The sequence below is a fragment of the Neopelma chrysocephalum genome, unplaced genomic scaffold, assembly GCF_003984885.1.
Source record: "Neopelma chrysocephalum unplaced genomic scaffold, ASM398488v2 Primary Assembly neopelma1_347, whole genome shotgun sequence".
Lineage (NCBI taxonomy): Eukaryota > Metazoa > Chordata > Aves > Passeriformes > Pipridae > Neopelma > Neopelma chrysocephalum.
The window spans coordinates 4,754,349-4,772,774 of record NW_020898011.1 but is presented as its reverse complement, the minus strand read 5'-3'; the positions used below and the strand labels follow the sequence as shown (position 1 = coordinate 4,772,774).

Genomic DNA, 18,426 nt, shown 5'->3' with positions numbered 1-18,426 from the left:
TGAAAGTGATGACATTGGGAAGTGTTTAAAGAGACTTCAAGGTGAAAGACTCTGTGTACCCTATTATCCAGAGGGACTAAACCGGGCATGGGATGAGGATGAATGTCATCCACTGGCAGGGCTCTGAGCCCTTCAGGTGTGTCAGGAACACCCACACTATCCCTGGGTGATGTTATGTGCCTTCAGTCTACTGAGCTGGCTGGAAGATGTGTAAAAATCAACTGATGTGAAGAGACATGGCTCCCTGTTGAGGGTGAATTTCTGGAGAAATTCAGGTGTGTTGTTTATCCCAGCAAGTGCCTGGGACATTTATAGTTTTGAAACAGGCTTAGGAGCTGGAATTTTAGTTGGGGTTGTAGGAGTTTGACTGGGCCAGCTGAGTGTGTTTAGCTCCTGCCTCCTGGGGCAGCGAGGATTGCACCAGTTCTCATGTGTCTTTTGGGAGTGAGCTGTGATCCAGCTTAGGTATCTTGTGGTGGAGATCCCTTAGAGCTCATCACCACTGCATGTGCAGGATGGAACCCTTCCCACTCACAGATGAGCCGGGTTTCACTCCCTGTACCCGGGTCAGACATGCCACAGCAGGGTGTGCCAGCTCCTTCCCCTGCTGCTGCTTCAGTGGAGAGTCTCTCCATCACTGGCACTAATGCAGGGCCTGCACATCTCTGTGGGACAGGGAGGCAGCCTGGGGGAACGTCCTGTGTGATGGTGGGGAGAGCTGGAGAGGAGGATGTGGGATCAGATCCTCTAGAGCTAGGCAAGGGGAGCTGGAGCTTGTAGGATCTCATGATGTCTCTATCCCACTTTCATCTCATACTAGACTAGAGATCAGGCAGGAGTGAGTGAGATCCAGATGAGATTCATGGAAGGGATTGATTTTATCTCAGGTTCTTGGTTCTTATGGTTAAAATGGCACCCCTCAGATTAGTTGGATAAGTACAGGACAGCAAGGGGAGACCCAGTATTTACCATAGCTACACTTGCAAAACTCTGGAGATTTCCTTTCTTGTTGCCTCCTCTGTTGCCTGCAAAACCAGGGGCTGCTCTCAAAAAGGAGCCAAGGTGCCCAGGAAAGCAATGGTGAGCACACAAGTGGCTCAGTGCCTCCAGTGTATCTCACAACCCTTCTGGGCTGCTGCCCCTGTCCTCCTGCTACAGTTCACAGCAGCTGAAGATTGAGTCCCTCAGAACATCCATCTGATTAACATCTATCTGACACAGCACTGACAGATCTTTAAATGGTAATCCATAAAGCAATGCATAAAGGAGGTCACACATGGTTACATTTGTGTGTATTTGGTGCCAAGAATTCATCACCAAACCCGTAGGAGTTCACTTCTAGCACAGAGTCTTAGAATCGTGGAATGGCCTGGGCTGGAAGGGACCTTAAAGAACATTGAATTCCAAACCCCCTGTGGTGGACAGGGGCACCTTTCACTACACCTGGTTGGTCAGAGCTCCATCCAGTCTGGCCTTGAACCCTTCCAGGGATGGGGCATCCACAATTTTTCTGGACAACTTGTTCCAGTGCCTCACCACCCTCATAGTAAAGAATGTTTTCCTAATATCTAATCTAACCTACTCTTCTTCAGTTTGAAGCCATCTCCACTTGTCCTATCACTACATGCTCTTGTAAAAAAATCCCTCTCCATCCCTACTGTGCTTCCCGACTCGCTTTCCAAAGAGGGACTTTTGCACGGAGTCCCCACCGCCGAACGTGTGTCTTCATGCAAAGACACGCCGCGGAGGCTGAGCGGGCTGGGAGGCAGCTGCCCAAGGGTCCCTGCCGAGATGCTGGATCTCCCTCTGCCAGCCTGGCTGCCGAGCTCTCCCCGAGCCCTCGGGGCTGCCGGAGCTGCCCGCGGGGCTGTGGCCGGGGCGGGTCCGGGATGCTCGGCCGGGGGTCCCGGAGCCGCTCCCGGCCCGCGGGCTTCGAGCCCCCTCTGGCGGCCCCGCACCGGTACTCGGGACCGACCCGCCCGCCTCCCGCTCCCGCCGACCCGCTGTTCCCTCTGCGCATTCCAGGCATCTCTCCTGCAAACCTGAAGGTGGATAACGGGCACTGGAACCAGCCCGGCCCGCGGGCAGGTTACCCAGCACGTGCTCCCCCCTCGATGAACTCCTGATTTTTTCAAGGGCTTTGAAATACTTGACATGATTTCCTTGCCACAGAAATACCATCTTTGGCTCAGGAAGTCCATGAACTGCAAATTGCTTGAGGGCAAAAGACTATTCTGGGAAAATGCCACTCCAGCTTGCCCTGTGCTCCTGCCCTTTCCCGAGCAATTGCTGATGGAGACAGAGATGGGGGCAGGTGTTGGGCTGGATGGATCCTGCTCCATGTCCCTGGAGTGTGGCTGTTCCATGTCCCTGTGGCAGGGTGGACAGCAGTGCAGACACGCTGTTTAGGAACATCTTTGCAACAGGGTTCTGCAAACAGATGTTTTTTGCCAAGGTGCATATCTTCACAAAATCATAGAATGGCCTGGATTAGAAGGGACCTTAAAGATCATCTAGTTCCAACCTCCCTGCCGTGGGCGGGGACACCTTCCACTAGATTAGATTGCTCCAAGTCCTGCCCAACCTGGCCTTGATCACTTCCAGGGATGGGACATCCACAGCTTCCCTGGGCAGCCTGTTCCAGGGCCTCACCACCCTCACAGGAAAGAATTTCTTCCTCATATCTAAACTAAACCTACCCGCCTTCAGTTTAAAGTCATTCCCCTTTGTCCTATCTCCACACAGGTTTTTTTTGGACTGTTAATCCAGCTCTCTGGCCATGCCACAGTTCACCCCATTTTGGGATCCAGGACAACTGTGAGCAGAAATCTGCTGTAATCTGAGCAAAGTGGGGACACACGTGTAGAGGTGAGAATGTCCTAAACTGGTTTTATTCCTCAGTCTTCCTCTCCAAGCAGACAGATGTGCACTGCAGTATCAGTGGCTCAGCTGCTTGTCCTGTCCTTACAACTCCTCACAATGAGTTATGATCCCTATTTTCAAGAACCTGCTTTCTGCTCCCTGCAGTAGTGAAGTTCAACCAGGTTTTACTGCACAGACACTTTCTCCAGCACAGTAGGGCCATGAGTTATTCATGGTTAGCAGTGTCAGTGCTTGTGTGAGCATCCTCAGTGTGTGCCCTGCAGCACACACGGGCAGCTGGATCTATACAGAGTCACTCTGGGAAAGAGTTTGGCTGGGAATGGTTTGCTGTTCTATGAACAATTCAGGTGTCCTGTTCCTGACTGACCATTCTTCTGAGGGCCATCTGATGGTGGTGAGCACAACCTCCACCTGGACCTTCCTTCAGGGCTGTCTTGCAGTGACAGGAGGAGATGCATTCTCCCACGAAAAGAAGAGGGCAGGTATCTCCAAGGAGAATGTCTCCGAGGAGAAGCAGACTCTGTTTTTCCCAGAAGTGTGCTCACAGCTTAAATATTTGGACTGAAATTTTCCATATCATGTGGTCCTGACAGAGACATATGACGGCTTCCTGGAAATCAAAGACATTAGCTCCACACAAATGCATAAGGGGATGTGTCCAAGCTACAGCCTTAATGGAGCCTTTTACTTTTGAGTGCTCAACTTGGCCATCTTAAATCATGTCTTTAAAACATAGTCCCTCTCTGGGCTGGGATTTCCCCTGGTGGTACTGTATATGTGGTATGGGTTGTATGTCTCTCTTACAATACAGCAGAGAACAGGAAGTTCTGGGACAGGGACAGTAAAAGCAGAGCCAAGCAGGAGACGGGAATATGGTGTGAGTGATGAGTCTACAGCTGGAATATCTGCAATGGCTTATTAAAAAAAACCAGAAAGCTAATTCTGCTTTCATATCCATTATACTGTGTTACATGAGGTTTAAATGAGAGCAGAATCTGACCAAATTCTGCTACAAATCAGCTATATAAAGGCATTAAGTTGAATGCTTAATTGGTGTAAATGGCACATTTCTGCTATTAGTGTTGGACTGCAGACAACCTCAGTCTCAAAGTAATGAACAAAAATTCTCATCATTTAAGAAGAGTGAAAAAGGTCCAAATCTACAAAAGGCACTTCCCAAGATACTTTTGCTTGTGTAAACATCTGACTGCACGGAAGAAGAGAGGTTTTATATACTGCTGGAGTAAAATTTCGGGAAAGAAGGCCACTCTGTCCTTTGGCAACCCTTTTGTGCATTTGGAAACAAACCTCAGTTATGTCCAGAGATCCTGGTTTTGAGATGCCTCATCCATTCTGCAACACTGTACAGGATACAGCAAATCCCTCATTCAGTCTGGAAATATTTTTAAAGCATTGACCAGTATCAAACCTGGGCAGGTCTCTAGTTCCCACCCTGGGCAACTGGTAGAGGAATCAGTAAATGCAAAGAAATCAGTCATTCACCTGAGAGCAGTGTTCAGAGAATCACCTCAGCAGGTGAGATGAATTAGCAGGTGCCATCCAAGCACTTGGGAGAGGATCTGGTCCCCTAGGGATGAATGGGCTTTGGGCAGCTAAGGTATTAGCAGCTCAGAGGGCACTTTTGCTGTGTTGCAGCAGCTTGGATTAACAGGTAGGACCCAGGATCTGGGCTCCAGCATCAGACAGCAAGATGCTTCTCTGCCTTAAAGGCTTGTTAGAAAAGGAGGGTTAATCAAGGGCTGTTACATCCTCCTTCCCAAGAATATTTGCTTAGATGACCAAAAATAGGTTGACTTTGAACTAAATACTCTAAAAATAAAAAGCAAAGATCACAGCACTTCACCTTTTTCTGTATGTGACACCCAGCAAGAAGTCAGGCTTTTGGTGAGAAGCAGCTTTCTGTAACCCCCCAGCAGCATCAGGGACTGGGGAATGCATTTCCCATCTGTGCCCCACTGAGGGAGAGCCAATGCCACAGAAGGGGCAGGCATTGAAATCTCCCAGTTCCTCAGTGCCAGCTCCCCTCCTGGACCAACCCACCCTCATCAGACCCAGCTGTTGCCTGAAGCAGAGGAGTCTGTGGATCTGCAGCTTTTTGGGACAGTTACTTTGGCAGTGGCCTTTGGCAGTGATGTGGTGTATGCCAGCAAGATTTACTAGATAATTGTACATTCCCCTGACCAATGTTACTGGAGCCAATCTGTTGGCTTGTTGAGCTCTACAACAATGGTTTTGCTGACAGAGCCTGAATTTTGGTTTTTGGAGTTTTGCTGCCATAACTGCATCTTGCCAATGCAGTTATGGCAGCAATATTTAATTGAGGGCACCTTGGTCTGACAGAGTTTACTAAAGCAGTTACTGGCACCCATGACATGTTGAATGAGATGGGGGGGGTTGTGCCCTTGCTGTGCCTCTGAGAAGCTGATCTGCAAATGTCACGTGATGGGGGTCTGTTTTGGGGCAAGCATTTCAAACAGCTGCCAGGGATGGCCTTCTAACAAATTATTCATCATTGTGACCAGATACTTCTTCTGGAAAGAAAGAAGAATAAAGTCCTGGCCTGCAGACTGAGAAATCCTGGCAGGTTCCATGTGATCATCCTGTGATCAGCTCAGCTGGTTGGAGCATGGTGCTAATAACACCCAGGGTGTGGGTTTGATCCCTGTGTGGGCCATTCACTTAAGATCTGGACTCGATGATCCTTGTGGGTCCCTTCCAGCTCAGAACATACTGTGGAATCACTGTGATACCCAACAGCCAGAGTGGGCTGGTGCCATGGTACCACTGGGTACAGATCAGCACCTCAGCAGCAACCTCTTGAAGAGCATGTAGGAGGGCAGCATGAGAGTGGCTACAACTCCTTTCATCAGCAGTTAGCCTGGAAAAATGAGGAAAAGGCAGCAATGGACACAAGGCATGCTGCCAAGGGTCTTCATCTTGCTCCATGCTGAGGCTGCTGGCAGGCTCGTTGTGTGGGGGCACTTGTTTTCCAGCCAGACCCTCGTTGTGTGGGGGCACTTGTTTTCCAGCCAGACCCTCTTGGCACATACTCTTTGGTTGAAATATGGCAGCTGTGCTCCATACCCCCTTCCCTCTTGTAGCATCAGGAGGGCAGTGATGGAGCAAAGGTACTTGGTGCTGTTGGGTTCCAGAAGCTGTGCTTCTCCTCATGACCAGCACTGCCAACACACTCCATGAGGACATGCAGTCTCCTCCAGTCCAGCCTCCTTCCTCCTCTGGGTGTGCAAGACCCCCAGGGTTCACCTGAAATCTCCCACACAGCACCTGTACAGATGCTTCTCTCGGATGCTCAGCATTTCATTTCTGATGTGTTTATGGTGTCTTTTTGTTCAGACAAAAGATAAATCCCTAAATGCTCCAACCTAAAGCCCCATCTCCTCGGATATGATGGAACCAGCCAGCTCTGGCTGCTGGTGGGATCCCAGCAATAACCCTTGCTGAACTGCAGCTGAGCTGCCCCAGCCATCCATCCCAGGTTCCCAAGTGCCCCTGGAGAAGGTCAGTGCCCTTTAGCTGGCTTTGTGCCTGCAGGGAGTGTCACTGCCCTGGGCAGCCTGGGTGCCAGGCAGTCTGGAGAAGAGCCCGTGGTCCCTGGGTGGATCTGCAGGGCTCATTGCACATGGGGCCTGTGGCCCAGGTGGCTCATTCAGGAGGGCTACGAGATTTTTCTTTTTTTATTGAGAAGAGCAGAAGAAGAGACTTCATTCCACACTCAATTTTTGTAAGGAATCCCTCAGAAAAGATGGGAAATTTTTCCTGCATTTCTTTCCAGCCCCAAATATTTTGCAGAAGGCACTTTTGTAGTGCAGTCTTACTCATCAACCCAGGCAGGATTACATTACCAAAGAATTATGTCTTAAACTAATTAAACACGTGAAGCTACACTTGAGGAGTCTAGAGCTTGAAAGGTGTCCCCCACGAAGGTGGCAAAATGTTGTTTACTGATTCCCTGAAAAGCACTTAAAAGCTATTCCCGTGGCTGCTAAAAACATTTACAGGGCCAGCGTTGCAGAGGGCAAGCAATTAATGGTTTATTAGCTGAAATGGGTGGGACAAGATTCAAAACGTTCATGTATGCCTGCTCAGAGCTGAAAGAAATCAGCAGAACTGAAGGAAATTCAAAGACAAGTGTCCACTCACTGCTGTCCCAAGGCACACCCAGCTGTGAGAGCATCTTCCACCCCTCGAATCCACAAGGACTAATGAGTGGGAGGATAATGGAGTTAAAACTCTTTTAAGAGTACTTTACACAAAAGGGGAAGAGAAATTTCTTAGTGTCATTAGGAAAATTGGGATGAAAATAAGTGATGGAAAATTTAGCCTGATTCTTAATAAATTCTGAGCCACTGACATGAAATCATGCCCAGTCTGATTGCCAGGGATAGGAGGCAGAAGGAGGTGTCTGATTGTGGGCATCTTGCAGGCTCCTGCCTGTGGTTTATAAAGTGCTATGGATGACTGAGGGTAGAAAATACTGTAAGCAGTGTACTTTGGGGATTAACAGCCCTTAATGGCCTCAGAGCTGTTCCAAATACAGGTTTGACCTCAGTGTTATCAATAATATTTGCTCAGTGCTACTGCCTGCAAAGGGTGACTGTTTATCTGTGTTCTGTTTGACTGAATGTGTATATGACATTGGAAATAAGATCAATAGGTGTTTTTTTTCATTAGCATTTTGCATGCTGAGACTTGAGAGGGTCTGTGTCACTCACAGAGAGTCTCAGATGACTGCTGGTGGATATTTACTGCTAAAAGCTTGTTCCTGTATTTGAGGTTTTCGATTCCCCCTGTTTTAAACTACTTATATACGTATGGTGCCACATTAATAATAATAAAAAATAAACATTTTTTTGAGAGCAAAGTAGACTTGTCATCTTGAATATACGTGGGGTTTTTGTCAGTTCAAATAAGTGCAAAATTGCTCTGTTGACATGAATCATGATGCTGAGCTTTCATGCAGCATATAATCTCACATGCTCTAATGTCAATTAAATTCCAAAGAAGCAGTTTTCTGATCTCTCTACAGGGAGCTTGTTTGCCTTAAAATGAACTACTGTGCTGAGATAGTCTCCACTATACCAGCATTACGTTCACCACATTAACTCAGTAAAGACTTTGGCATAAGACTTGCAGTTGGACCTCAGTAATCCCCTTTGCTCATCTGGAAACCCGGGGCCTCTGCACGGTGGGGTCTGACACCGGTGACTCGGGGTGAGAGGAACCTTTCTGCCTGTTCCCACAGCCCGAGCTGTGTCCCATCATCCCAGGGAGTCACTCAGAGAAACGAGCAGCGTCCACAGCGCTGCCGAGGGGCTCTTTGCAAAGGCTCCCCCGGGCTGAGTGAGACTTGCTGCCCTCTGTCCATCAGCACCTGTTTTCAGCTTGTCCCTGGATCTTTGGAAGGGGCTGGAAGGGTGTTGTCTGTCTGGAAGCAGCTTCCCCTGCCAGTCCCGAGAGCATTCTCAGCACTGGTTCGGAGAGCAGAGGGAGCAGGAGGAGGGAGAAGTGCTCTGCTGGGTGGGACACCTCAGCTTTGCAGCACCCAGACCCTCCCCACGTGCTGCTCCCCTGGCTGGTGGGTGAAGCTCTGGGAGAGAGCAGATGTTCCCAGTTCCCTGAGGAGGAAGGGGTAACATTTCCCTGTTGGGGTGGGTGCCTGAGGGGGCAGCTCTGCTCCTGCCACGCTGCTGCTTGCTCAGTTTTGAGGAACAGGAGAGTCAAGTGAAGTCTTTCTACCCAGGCAGTAACTTGGGCGTGGGGGAGAGGGGATAAAGTGGCTGGTTAGCTCAGGAGTGAACAAAGGATGCTCCTGCTGTTTAGTTACCAGGGGAAAGACTCCCATCAAAGGTGTTTTCTGTCTCTGTGACTTCATCCCTGTTAAAAAAATAGAGGAGGAACAGAGGCTGATACCCCAGCCCTGGTTGGTCCTGGGGCATAGGAAGGGTGTTTGCCTCTCATAATTGAATGATGGGACCACTTGCTTGGCTTTGGTGTGAACAAAGAACGAAATAGGAAATGCTCCTGTTCAGGGTGAGAGTCCTGGACACCCCTGGATCCACTCAGCATTAAATGTGGTGTCAGGATGTTAGTCCTGAGTGCTCTCAGATATTCCCAGAGGTTACAAGCTCAAGCACTTGACTCAAGCAAAAACTGAGACTTTTAAAGATGGATAAAAAGAAAGCTAAACCTTATCCCAGGGTATCCAACACACCCTACACAGCCAGTTAGTGCATTTCTCTCTCCCTTGTTTGTTTGTTGGGGTTGATATCACCTTTATCCACAAACACATATTTTCTTGGGGAGCCTAAGCATATTAGTGCATTCTGGAAATACTTTCTAGGGGCATATGCTAGAGAAATAGTTCAAATCCTCTCTGATCCTTGTTAGCATGAAACCTTGAATGGAATGTTTTTAATTCTCATTGTCATGAAGTGCTGCCAGGCTGAGATCTTATTCCTCTATCAGGCAATATTCCCATCACAATCAACGCCAGATGAAAATAAAAGCAAACAGTTTAGCCCGTTGTAATTTTTTTTCCTTTACAAAAAGCACTTGTCATCCTTCAGGTCACTTTGTTTTTCTTCAAAAAAGGAGAAGACATCACACTATTGAACATTTGTCCATACAGGATGGTGAATCCAAAGGGGTTTCTTGGAAGAGGTAACACAGCAGGTCTTTCACAATATAGCAGGTGATTTAATGGAGGGAGAGTTTTACTGATTATTGAAAAAAAATCTTTCTGCCCAAACAATGACCTCCAAGATTTAACCTTTGTAATCCAGAAACATCAGATAAAGTAGGAATTCTAACATAAGTATATTTTCACTGGAATTATTTAACCTTGCAGCTGTGGTCACGAGCTCTCCTTTCACATAGCACCTTCAGAGCTCTCCCATTTGCCCTAATCAAAGAAATGGAAGTTAGGACAAGTGCAGGTTTGCTGTCCATTACTGTGAATAGGAAATGTGTATTGCAAAAATGTCTCTCAATACAAGTACCAGTAACTCAATTTGGAATAACTTGTGGTTAGTGGGATTTGCTTTTAAGCAACTGAGTTCAAATATGTAATACAGCAATAGTGGGAAATGGTTTAGATTAAGAAAATAATGTAAAAATCATTTTTGGATTTATTTTTATTAAATTTTCTTGTTGTCACAAGCTCAGAGCCTGATGCTGCAAATGGCTGAGAAGCTCCTGGGAATTGCTAAATACTTTGCAGTACCATGCATGGGAGAAAGCTGAGAAGATTTTAAAGCACTTTGGAGGAAAGATGTTTGTATCTGAGACGTAGATGAAAAACTGTGCAGGATAAATTGTGCCAGAATTACCACACTGGGCAGTGAAAGTCTTTTTCAGAACATCAGTGTGACTGTGTTGCCTCAGACATGGGGCCCATTTGGCCCAGTACCCTGTTTCATTTTTCCAGCTGCAAACTATTTTCAGTTCAGGGGAGTTATTGAGCCCTGGTGTTTTGTAGACAGTATTAATGGTTGTTATTCTAAACATTTCTTCATTCTCTTCTTTGATGTGTGAAAAGCCAACATCCTTTGGCAAAGAATTTTCTACCTACATGAGAAACCATCCTGTTTTATTTGTTTTGAAGTGGTTTCCTACTTGTTTCATCTGGTGGTGCTCAGTCCTGGTTCCAGAGGAGACTGCAGACAGCTGATCCCTCACCTGCTCTCTCCAGACCCCCTGGCACTTTGGACACTGCTCTTATACACTCCCTCAGCCACGTTCTTTTTCCTCCCTGGCAAAAGGCACTGCTCAGTCATTCTTTGTCTGACAGCTTCCATACCTTCAGCCATCCTTTTGCTTTGGAAATGTGCCCAGTTTGTATCTGTGCTACCTGAGAGCAGGGTACCAGAACCACAGTGACTCCTCCAGGAATGTGGAAGCCAAACATTTGTACAGCAGTATGGAGCTGTTTGATGCTTTGGTCTCTGTTTCTGGCTCATTATTCCCCACCCAAGTTTTCCCTCTTCACCATGATCTGTTCCTGGGCTGGTGTGTTTGTGGTGCTGTCACACTGTACCCCCCGATCTTGCTGCTGGGTGGGGCTGGTCAGCCCAGAGCTCATCACTGTGTGTGAGGTTAGGAATGTTTATGCCATTTTACATCTATCTGCTTGGCTTTTATCTGCCATTTCATTGCTAGGCACCCTCAGATCCTTCTGCAATTCCAATCTGCCCTTAGCCTCGCTGCTCTGAGCAGCTCCAAGCCATCAGCAAACATTTCCCCTCTCTCCTGGTCATTCATGACTGTGTGGAGCAGCAGAGCTCCAGCACAGACCCACACAGAACTCCATCACTGAACTCCCTCTGCCTTTTGCTCCTGCCCCCTGATCCTCTCTATTAACCATCCATTTCTGCCCGTGAAGACTTTCTGTCTTGTGCCATAGCTGTTTAATTCCCTTAAAAACCTCTGGAGAGGGAGTTTGTCTTTTCTATTTTTTTTTTAGAAATTCATATGATCTCTATCAATTTATATGACACCAGTATCCACTCCCTACAAACCTTTCCCAGCATTGTGCTTCCAGCATGGAGCATCCCATTGCCTTACAGCCACTTTGCTCTTCCCTCTGTCTCTTTGGCTTCTCCTGATCCTCTGGTGAGGACACCAAACCCATGGACATTATCTCCCAGCACAGCCTCTCAGCAAATTCTGCTGCTTTTGATTAATTATGAACATTAGCAGTTTTTAACCCTGGCTTTCAGGTCAATGGGGGGAAAAAAGAGATTGACTGCAATAAGAGGATTTATAAATCTGCTGTCAAAAAGCAACACTGAGCCAATGAGGCAGATAACCAGAAAAGCAGAAAGCACACAGGCTTATTTTTGTCTTAGCCCTGAAAGCTTCTCTTCTATAGCAAAGACTTCCATACTGATGAGCATAAAATATCTTCTGATCCAATTTGCTGAGAGTTTGAACTAAAAGAAGCAATTGAAACCATGTAGGATTTCTTGCAGTGTGGACATATTACTTATATACAACTCAGTAGGTCTTGGCTGCACAAGAATGTTTTAATTTTTAATGAAAGATGCCTAGAGATGAAATATTTAACACCTCTTTCTGTAAAGTCCAACTCCCATTACTATCACTACAAACATTGCAAAGGGCAGTGATACTGCTTGTTGCTCCAAGTGTTTTAGAGTGATGGATGAAAAGAAAGGTTTTATTTTTAAAGTTGGATATAGTTTGCAAAGATCACTAACTTGAACCGAATCCTGCAGTTCTTGCTTACTAAGATCAGTGGGAGTTTCATAATTGAAATTTCTATTAATATAACAAGATTTTAATCAAGTGAGAACAAGGAAAAACCTTCTTGACTCTTTTTTTTTGAGAAAAAGATTTTAAAATTCAAAAGGCCTCCTCTACAAAGATTGCATGGTATAGAGGGATTCTTTAACCCTCTGAAAGAGCAATTAATTTTTGTACAGTCTGCCCAGAGGTGACAACAGTTAGTGCCATCCCCTTCTTTTGATAAATTTTAAATTTCCCTCCTAATTTCTGGGAGAAATCTTTAAAAAAATCCATCCCTTATAGTGTGCATTTTCCCTCCTGGGAGCTGGAAACGTTCCTACTGTATCAATGGGAAACTGTAGTTCAGGACAAGAAACTTTAAACATGAATTGGCTCCAGTGAACTGATAGAAGCTGGTAATCCCTGTCATTGCAGCACTGGCTGATCAATAGTCATTCAGGGATGCAGTGGCGTCAACTGAGGAGGATTTCAAGGCTTGATTAGTTGTGTTCCTGTCCCATTGGGACTGTAGTGCAATCTTCACTTATAAAGACATGTGATCTGAAAGCCTGAGGCAGAACAATCCTTGTTTTCGCAGGAGAAGCTTTTCTAGGATGCAAAAGCTTTTACATCCTCATCACTCTTTCTAAAAGCTGCATCTTCTCCACAAAATTATATATTTAAAAAAAAAAAAAAAGCAAGCTTAGGATGGCATCAACATCCCAGCGTCTGCGAGGTAAAACAGCGTGTAAAAAAATCTTTTGGGCAGTGTTTCCTCACGCCTGCTTCATCCTGTCTCTTGTCATCTACGCTTTTCTGGGGGCTCTCATGTTTTCCCACATTGAAGGTAACAGGAAGGTGGAGTTTAGTGAAGACTATAGAAATTTTCTGCAGAATCTGACGTACCTCAGCAGAAGTTTATCAGGTATGTACTGGAATTTCAAAATGACTTAATTGTGCAGGGAGTCACTCATTCTCTGGCTTTTGGAATGAGATTTTTTGCTTTTGAAGACATTCTTCAAAATACTAACAGCTGACCCTGCAAACGGGATTTTTCCTCTCCCTGGCTAAGAACTGCTGGTTCCTCCCTTAGCTGTGATTTCTGACTGCAACCTTCCCCAGCCCCGTGTTCCTGCCCGAACAGACTTTTCTGAGGTGCCAGTGTTCTCCCTTTTGCCCAGGTTCCCTAAGGTCCTTGAAGACCAGCTGAGATTCCTGTGGTGTTTCCTTCTGTTTTCTGGGGACTGAAATCCCTGTCTCAGAAAGTTTCTCCTGCTCCCCCTTGCCCTGCTCTGAGCCCCCCCAGCCCTCTGGTGATGGGATGCTCAGTGAGAGAGGTGCAGTCCTGCCCCCCAGACCCAGAGATGCTGGTGGAGGGGGTGGAGTGGAGGAGAAGGGCTGTAAATCCTCCTGGATCTGTGCCGGGGCCGTGCACAGGCTCGGGGTTTCTCTCAGGTAGCTGTGCCGACACGATGGCCTGTTTTGGGCAATTAACCCTGTAGATAATGACCTTTCAAGAAAGGCTCGGCCCCGGGGAGGAGGAATAAGGGCTGCAGGCTCTGGGATTCCCAGCAGAGTGCTGGGCAGTGACATCCAAGTGTTCATAGCAGTTACCTACTGATGACTCCACATTTCTGATGCCTGTGTGTCAAAAGAAGACCAATCTCCAAATTGAAACAGGACATTCAGGCTGGAAGCTGATTATTCAGTCTTATGTTTATTTGTTCCTTGTTTCTTTATTCACTAAAGCCACTGAACCCACCTGATTTTTTCAGGAAGGGGGGGTTGAAAGGGGAGGGCGAGAACGTGAATATTTTTATCTTCTAAAAGAACATGAGCTAATTCTCAGCTGGAGTAAACTTCGCTGGAATAACGTGCTGCCTGCTCCCTCAGTGATGGTCTGCAAACACTCACTGTGTCTCCTGCTGTGACTGTGACAGATAACATGACAGAAAATGAGGTGAAGTTCAAGAAAAAAATCCACGATCTTCTCAACACAGCTCAACAAGACTGGTTTGTCAATCCAAAAGACAAGTGGAGTTTCTTTGGGTCTCTCTTTTTTTGCTGCACAGTGTTCACGACTGTGGGTAAGTTCAGAGGTAAAGTAACACCCTACAGAATAAATTGCTGTTGCTGCTTTCTCTAATGACTTTCTTCCAGAGAACTAGAAAGGCTCTAAACAAACAAACAAAAACCCCTCTCCCAAACCCAAACCCCAAATCCCCTTGAATTTTTCTTCTGAGTGTTGATGATGAGTCTGCAAGCAGTTCTGTACACACAGGTTGCAGGGATGTAGCTGAGTCACAGAAACAAGTCAGAATTTAGTAACTAGTGATGGTACACACTAATTAGCTGCATCATTACATATATACTGTAACACATACTCATGTAGGACATGTACACAGAACTACTATATTAAAGTAGAAAGAAAGCTCCGTTTTTCACTCAAACCTTACCCTTATTATGTGTTCCATTGGGTAATATTTCCTTCACTAGAAAAGATAATTCATAATGCATATATTGTTTTTCAACTGCTTCCATGCTATTTATGTGTAATTCAGCTTCCTTAATCTATGGGTCTTCAATTAAGCATGGTGTTGTTCATAATTCTCTGCGTTAACAGCACATGACAGTGTTTAAGTGACACCTCTGAATTCTTCCATTCTGACTCCATATTTCCATGGAGGAACTAGATCAAATAGAAACATCTGCTCTGATTTTGGCTCCCTCTGCATTCTTAAACACAATTCCTCATGCTCATTTCCAAAACTACTTTTATCTTTTTGCTAATCCTTCTCAAATGCTGGCAAGTACAGGAACTGTCTATCTAAATTTGTCAGAATCAAAGCTGGATGGGAAATATTCCCACAGCATTGTATCAAATTGCAAAGACATTTCTTCACTGCATTAGGATACACTCAAGGCCCCAGCATGGGTATGCATCTTAAAGTAAAATTAAAACTGAACCCTAAAAAAGAGCTTATTCTATACAAGGAATAGTGTGAGAGCTAACATACTCCACTTGGAGCACTGGAGTGCTGCCTGAGTCCCAGCAGAAGCTCAGACCTCAGGCTCTGATGCCTTAGATGACTGTTCCAATCCAGGTTCTTGCAGCCCCTGAGTTTGAAGGCAGTCATCCAGGTGGTCAGAGACACACCCTGGGGATGGGACCAGAGTCCTCACCCCTGTGAATATTCCCTGTACAAACACAGCAGCTCGGAGCTTTGGAAGGGGGATGTTTCATCAGAGAGCTTTGACTTCAGCAAACTGATGAAAAAGCCCATTGTTGAAAACAATGGATTTACCCACCTCCATTAACGTGGGACTTGACAAATGTCCCCATACACACCAGCCCAACATATTTATTTCTAAACTGCCAGTACTTTTTGCCTTCATAGCACTGAGCATTAACGCAGCTTTCTCAGGTTTTGCCCTGAGTTTTGGGATCAGCAGAAAGCCTGGAATATTTGTTTCTAATAGGTGGAGTAAGTGGCTATTTCTGTTGTGGTGGGTTTGTTATTTGCAGTATTAGGAACTGATAAATCACCTCAGAGTAGAATTAAATTAACTACCTTGAATTATCTAGGAGAACTGAGACATCTGCTGTGAAGTTTGGTGCTCTGAACTGTCACCTCTTCACTGCCTGGGGAGGCTGCCTGGTGGGTCAGCTAGGATAGATTTCTGGATAGCTAAATTTAAGCTCAGGATAAGTTTTAAGCCTTGAAAATGCACAAAGGATTTTTAATGCACAGACACTGATTTAAAAAAAGGAAATAATATTACTGTGCAATAACTACAAAAATTAATCTTCCCCAATTGTTTCAACAGTGAAGATCAGCATTTCCAGTTAGCCCGTGGGGCACAGGGTGACCAAGAATAAATAGTATTTCAGTACAGACAAGGTAGGAAGAGTTAATTCAACAGAACTGGCAAACTCCAAACCTCCAAGTGCTTGAAGAGGTGGGATCCCTGCATTAGTATCAAGTGTCTGGGACTCAGAAATTTTAACAGCTTCAAAACAAAGCCAAAAAGAACAGTATGCTTTGGACTAAAAATTGACTTTCAAAAACTGACAGCAATGAAAAGCCCAGAGGATGTGAATACCTACAAATCATAATGTTATCTCTCTCTCCCTTTCCCTTCTCCTCCTCTTGTTATTGTTCAAGGTTATGGCAATACCTACCCTGTGACACGGATTGGGAAATATGTCTGTATGTTGTATGCTTTGTTTGGCATCCCTCTGATGTTCCTGGTCCTGACAGACATGGGAGACATCCTTGCCACTGTTTTATCCAAGTCTTACAATGAATTCAGAAAACTGCAGTCAAAAATTCTCGCCTCCAAACTCTGCTCTGGATCCACATGTAACAAAAGGAATGAACTAAAATCCAGAGCACAGTCTAAAATAGTCATCAATGAGCCCGTGACAATTATGGAGCTGCTGAAAAGTCAGGCTGGTGTGAAAAGGGGGCCGGTCAAATATCGCAATGTTGAACTTTTTGAAATGTTAATTGCCAGAGAAAATGAGCAAATGAAACCAGCGAGAAATAAAAGCATTGAGAGATGGAGTTCGTGTCCTGAACTTGCCACGGGAAAGACAGTGTCCAGAGTAATTGAGAATTTTGACAAAATAGGGAAAGAGTTAGAAAAATTAGATGTGCCCATCGTGTTGATGGTGCTCGTTATCTTTGTGTACATCTCCTGTGCAGCTGCTATTCTTCCAAAGTGGGAATCCAATTTGGATTTTCAGGAAGCCTTTTATTTCTGCTTTATCACCTTGACCACTATTGGATTTGGAGACACACAGCTGGAACATCCCAAGTTTTTCTTGTTTTTTTCCCTTTATATTATTATTGGCATGGAAATTGTCTTCATTGCTTTTAAGCTGGGCCAAGATCGCTTAATTGTTTTGTATAAAAAGGTAATTTCATTCTGTGCAGAGAAAAAGATGCCGTCAAAGAAGATATATCCAAAATAAGAGCAGTCATTTCTCCTTCACTTGTGAACATTGGCCACTGCAATGAGATGAAACTGTTTCTGTGCATTTCTGCCTTGGGCTGGCAGGTGTCATATTTTATTATGATTTCCTCTGAGAAATTACTGTCAAATGGCTGAATACCTCAGAATTCACTTGGTGAAGGAATCTCCAGGGAGTACTTTCCAACAGGTTCCCACCTACTAAATGATCAAAGAAGATGCTGCATGAAGAAGAAGCTGAAGGCTCTCCCTGCCAGTGCTCCCCAACATATTTTGCAAAGCTCTGACTTCCAGCAGCCTTTCTGTCCTCCCTCCCACACCAAGCCAGTTCAGGATTTTTTTTTTCTGTACTTGTCCAGCCACCTTCTTGCAGGCAGGACCAGCCTGGTTGTGGCTGTGGGTGCTGAACATTTGCAGTGTGCTGCTGGCATGATTCATCACCAGAGTGAGCTGGGGAGGACAGCTCTGACCCCACCTGCTCTCCTGTTGGGACTGGTGTATTGGGAACATCACACCTTTGACTGGGACACACAAGTGCTAAGTTGGAAGGAAGAACACCCAAATTTTTACACCTTTCCCTGTCACCTGTCCAGAAGTCAGTCAGAAAATGGTTCATTTGTTGAGGGCTGGATCCCCTCTTTCCCCATGCTGGTTTATCCCACCTGCCCCAGTGTGCAGTCAGTGTGTGTCCCGTGGTGCCCAGCTCTGGGTGCTCATCACAGCTCAGCTCCTGAGGTGGCATCTGGGGAAGGCACAGAGCAAACCTGGAGTGATGCCAGCCTGGGAGGAAGCTCCATCTCTTTGCTGATAAAGGAGCATGTGTTGGGACATGGACTGCAGAATTCCTCACTCCCAATCCAGGTTTCACTCTGCACAGACTGTTGGATTTCTGGGAGCTCCTTGGCCCACTCGTGGAAAGCAAAGCCTGCCTGTTTCACTGCAGGGTGGGGAGGATCCTGCAGTTATGTGCTTGTGGAGAACATCAATTCACAAATAATGTTGTTTCTTCAAGATTTTGCTTGTATTATTCATGATCTGAAGCGAGTTATCAATTATAGATTTTTTTCACAAAAAATAAGAATTTAGAATAAAACTATGTAATTATTCTCTAATTACCCACCTTTTAACTTGTAGATTATTTGCATGCCCATTGAATGTGAATGACATCTCTAGATAATAAAAAATGTGTGATTATGTCAGAATGTACATTATTCTCCACTAGCAATTTTGCCATTTGAAACTGAGATTTTCAGAATATTTACATGTCATCTTATGTCTGTA

At 45.6% G+C, this 18,426-nt stretch overlaps 1 protein-coding gene across 1 annotated transcript; it reads left to right on the top strand.

Moving 5' to 3' along the window:
- Positions 1-1,889: 1,889 nt before the first annotated feature.
- KCNK18 (potassium two pore domain channel subfamily K member 18) lies at positions 1,890-17,189 on the top strand. Its single transcript, XM_027705651.1, has 4 exons — positions 1,890-2,088; positions 12,938-13,093; positions 14,109-14,255; positions 16,335-17,189. The coding sequence occupies exons 1-4, from the start codon at positions 1,890-1,892 to the stop codon at positions 17,144-17,146; spliced, it is 1,314 nt and encodes a 437-aa protein (XP_027561452.1). The 3' UTR covers positions 17,147-17,189.
- The last annotated feature ends 1,237 nt before the right edge of the window (positions 17,190-18,426 follow it).

Coding starts and splice junctions, on each gene's coding strand:
- KCNK18 (XM_027705651.1), top strand. CDS start 1,890: ATGCTCGGCCGGGGGTCCCGGAGCCGCTCCCGGCCCGCGGGCTTCGAG. Junction 2,089..12,937: donor CCAGCCCGGCCCGCGGGCAG/GTTACCCAGCAC, acceptor TCTTTTGGGCAG/TGTTTCCTCACGCCTGCTTC. Junction 13,094..14,108: donor CCTCAGCAGAAGTTTATCAG/GTATGTACTGGA, acceptor TGACTGTGACAG/ATAACATGACAGAAAATGAG.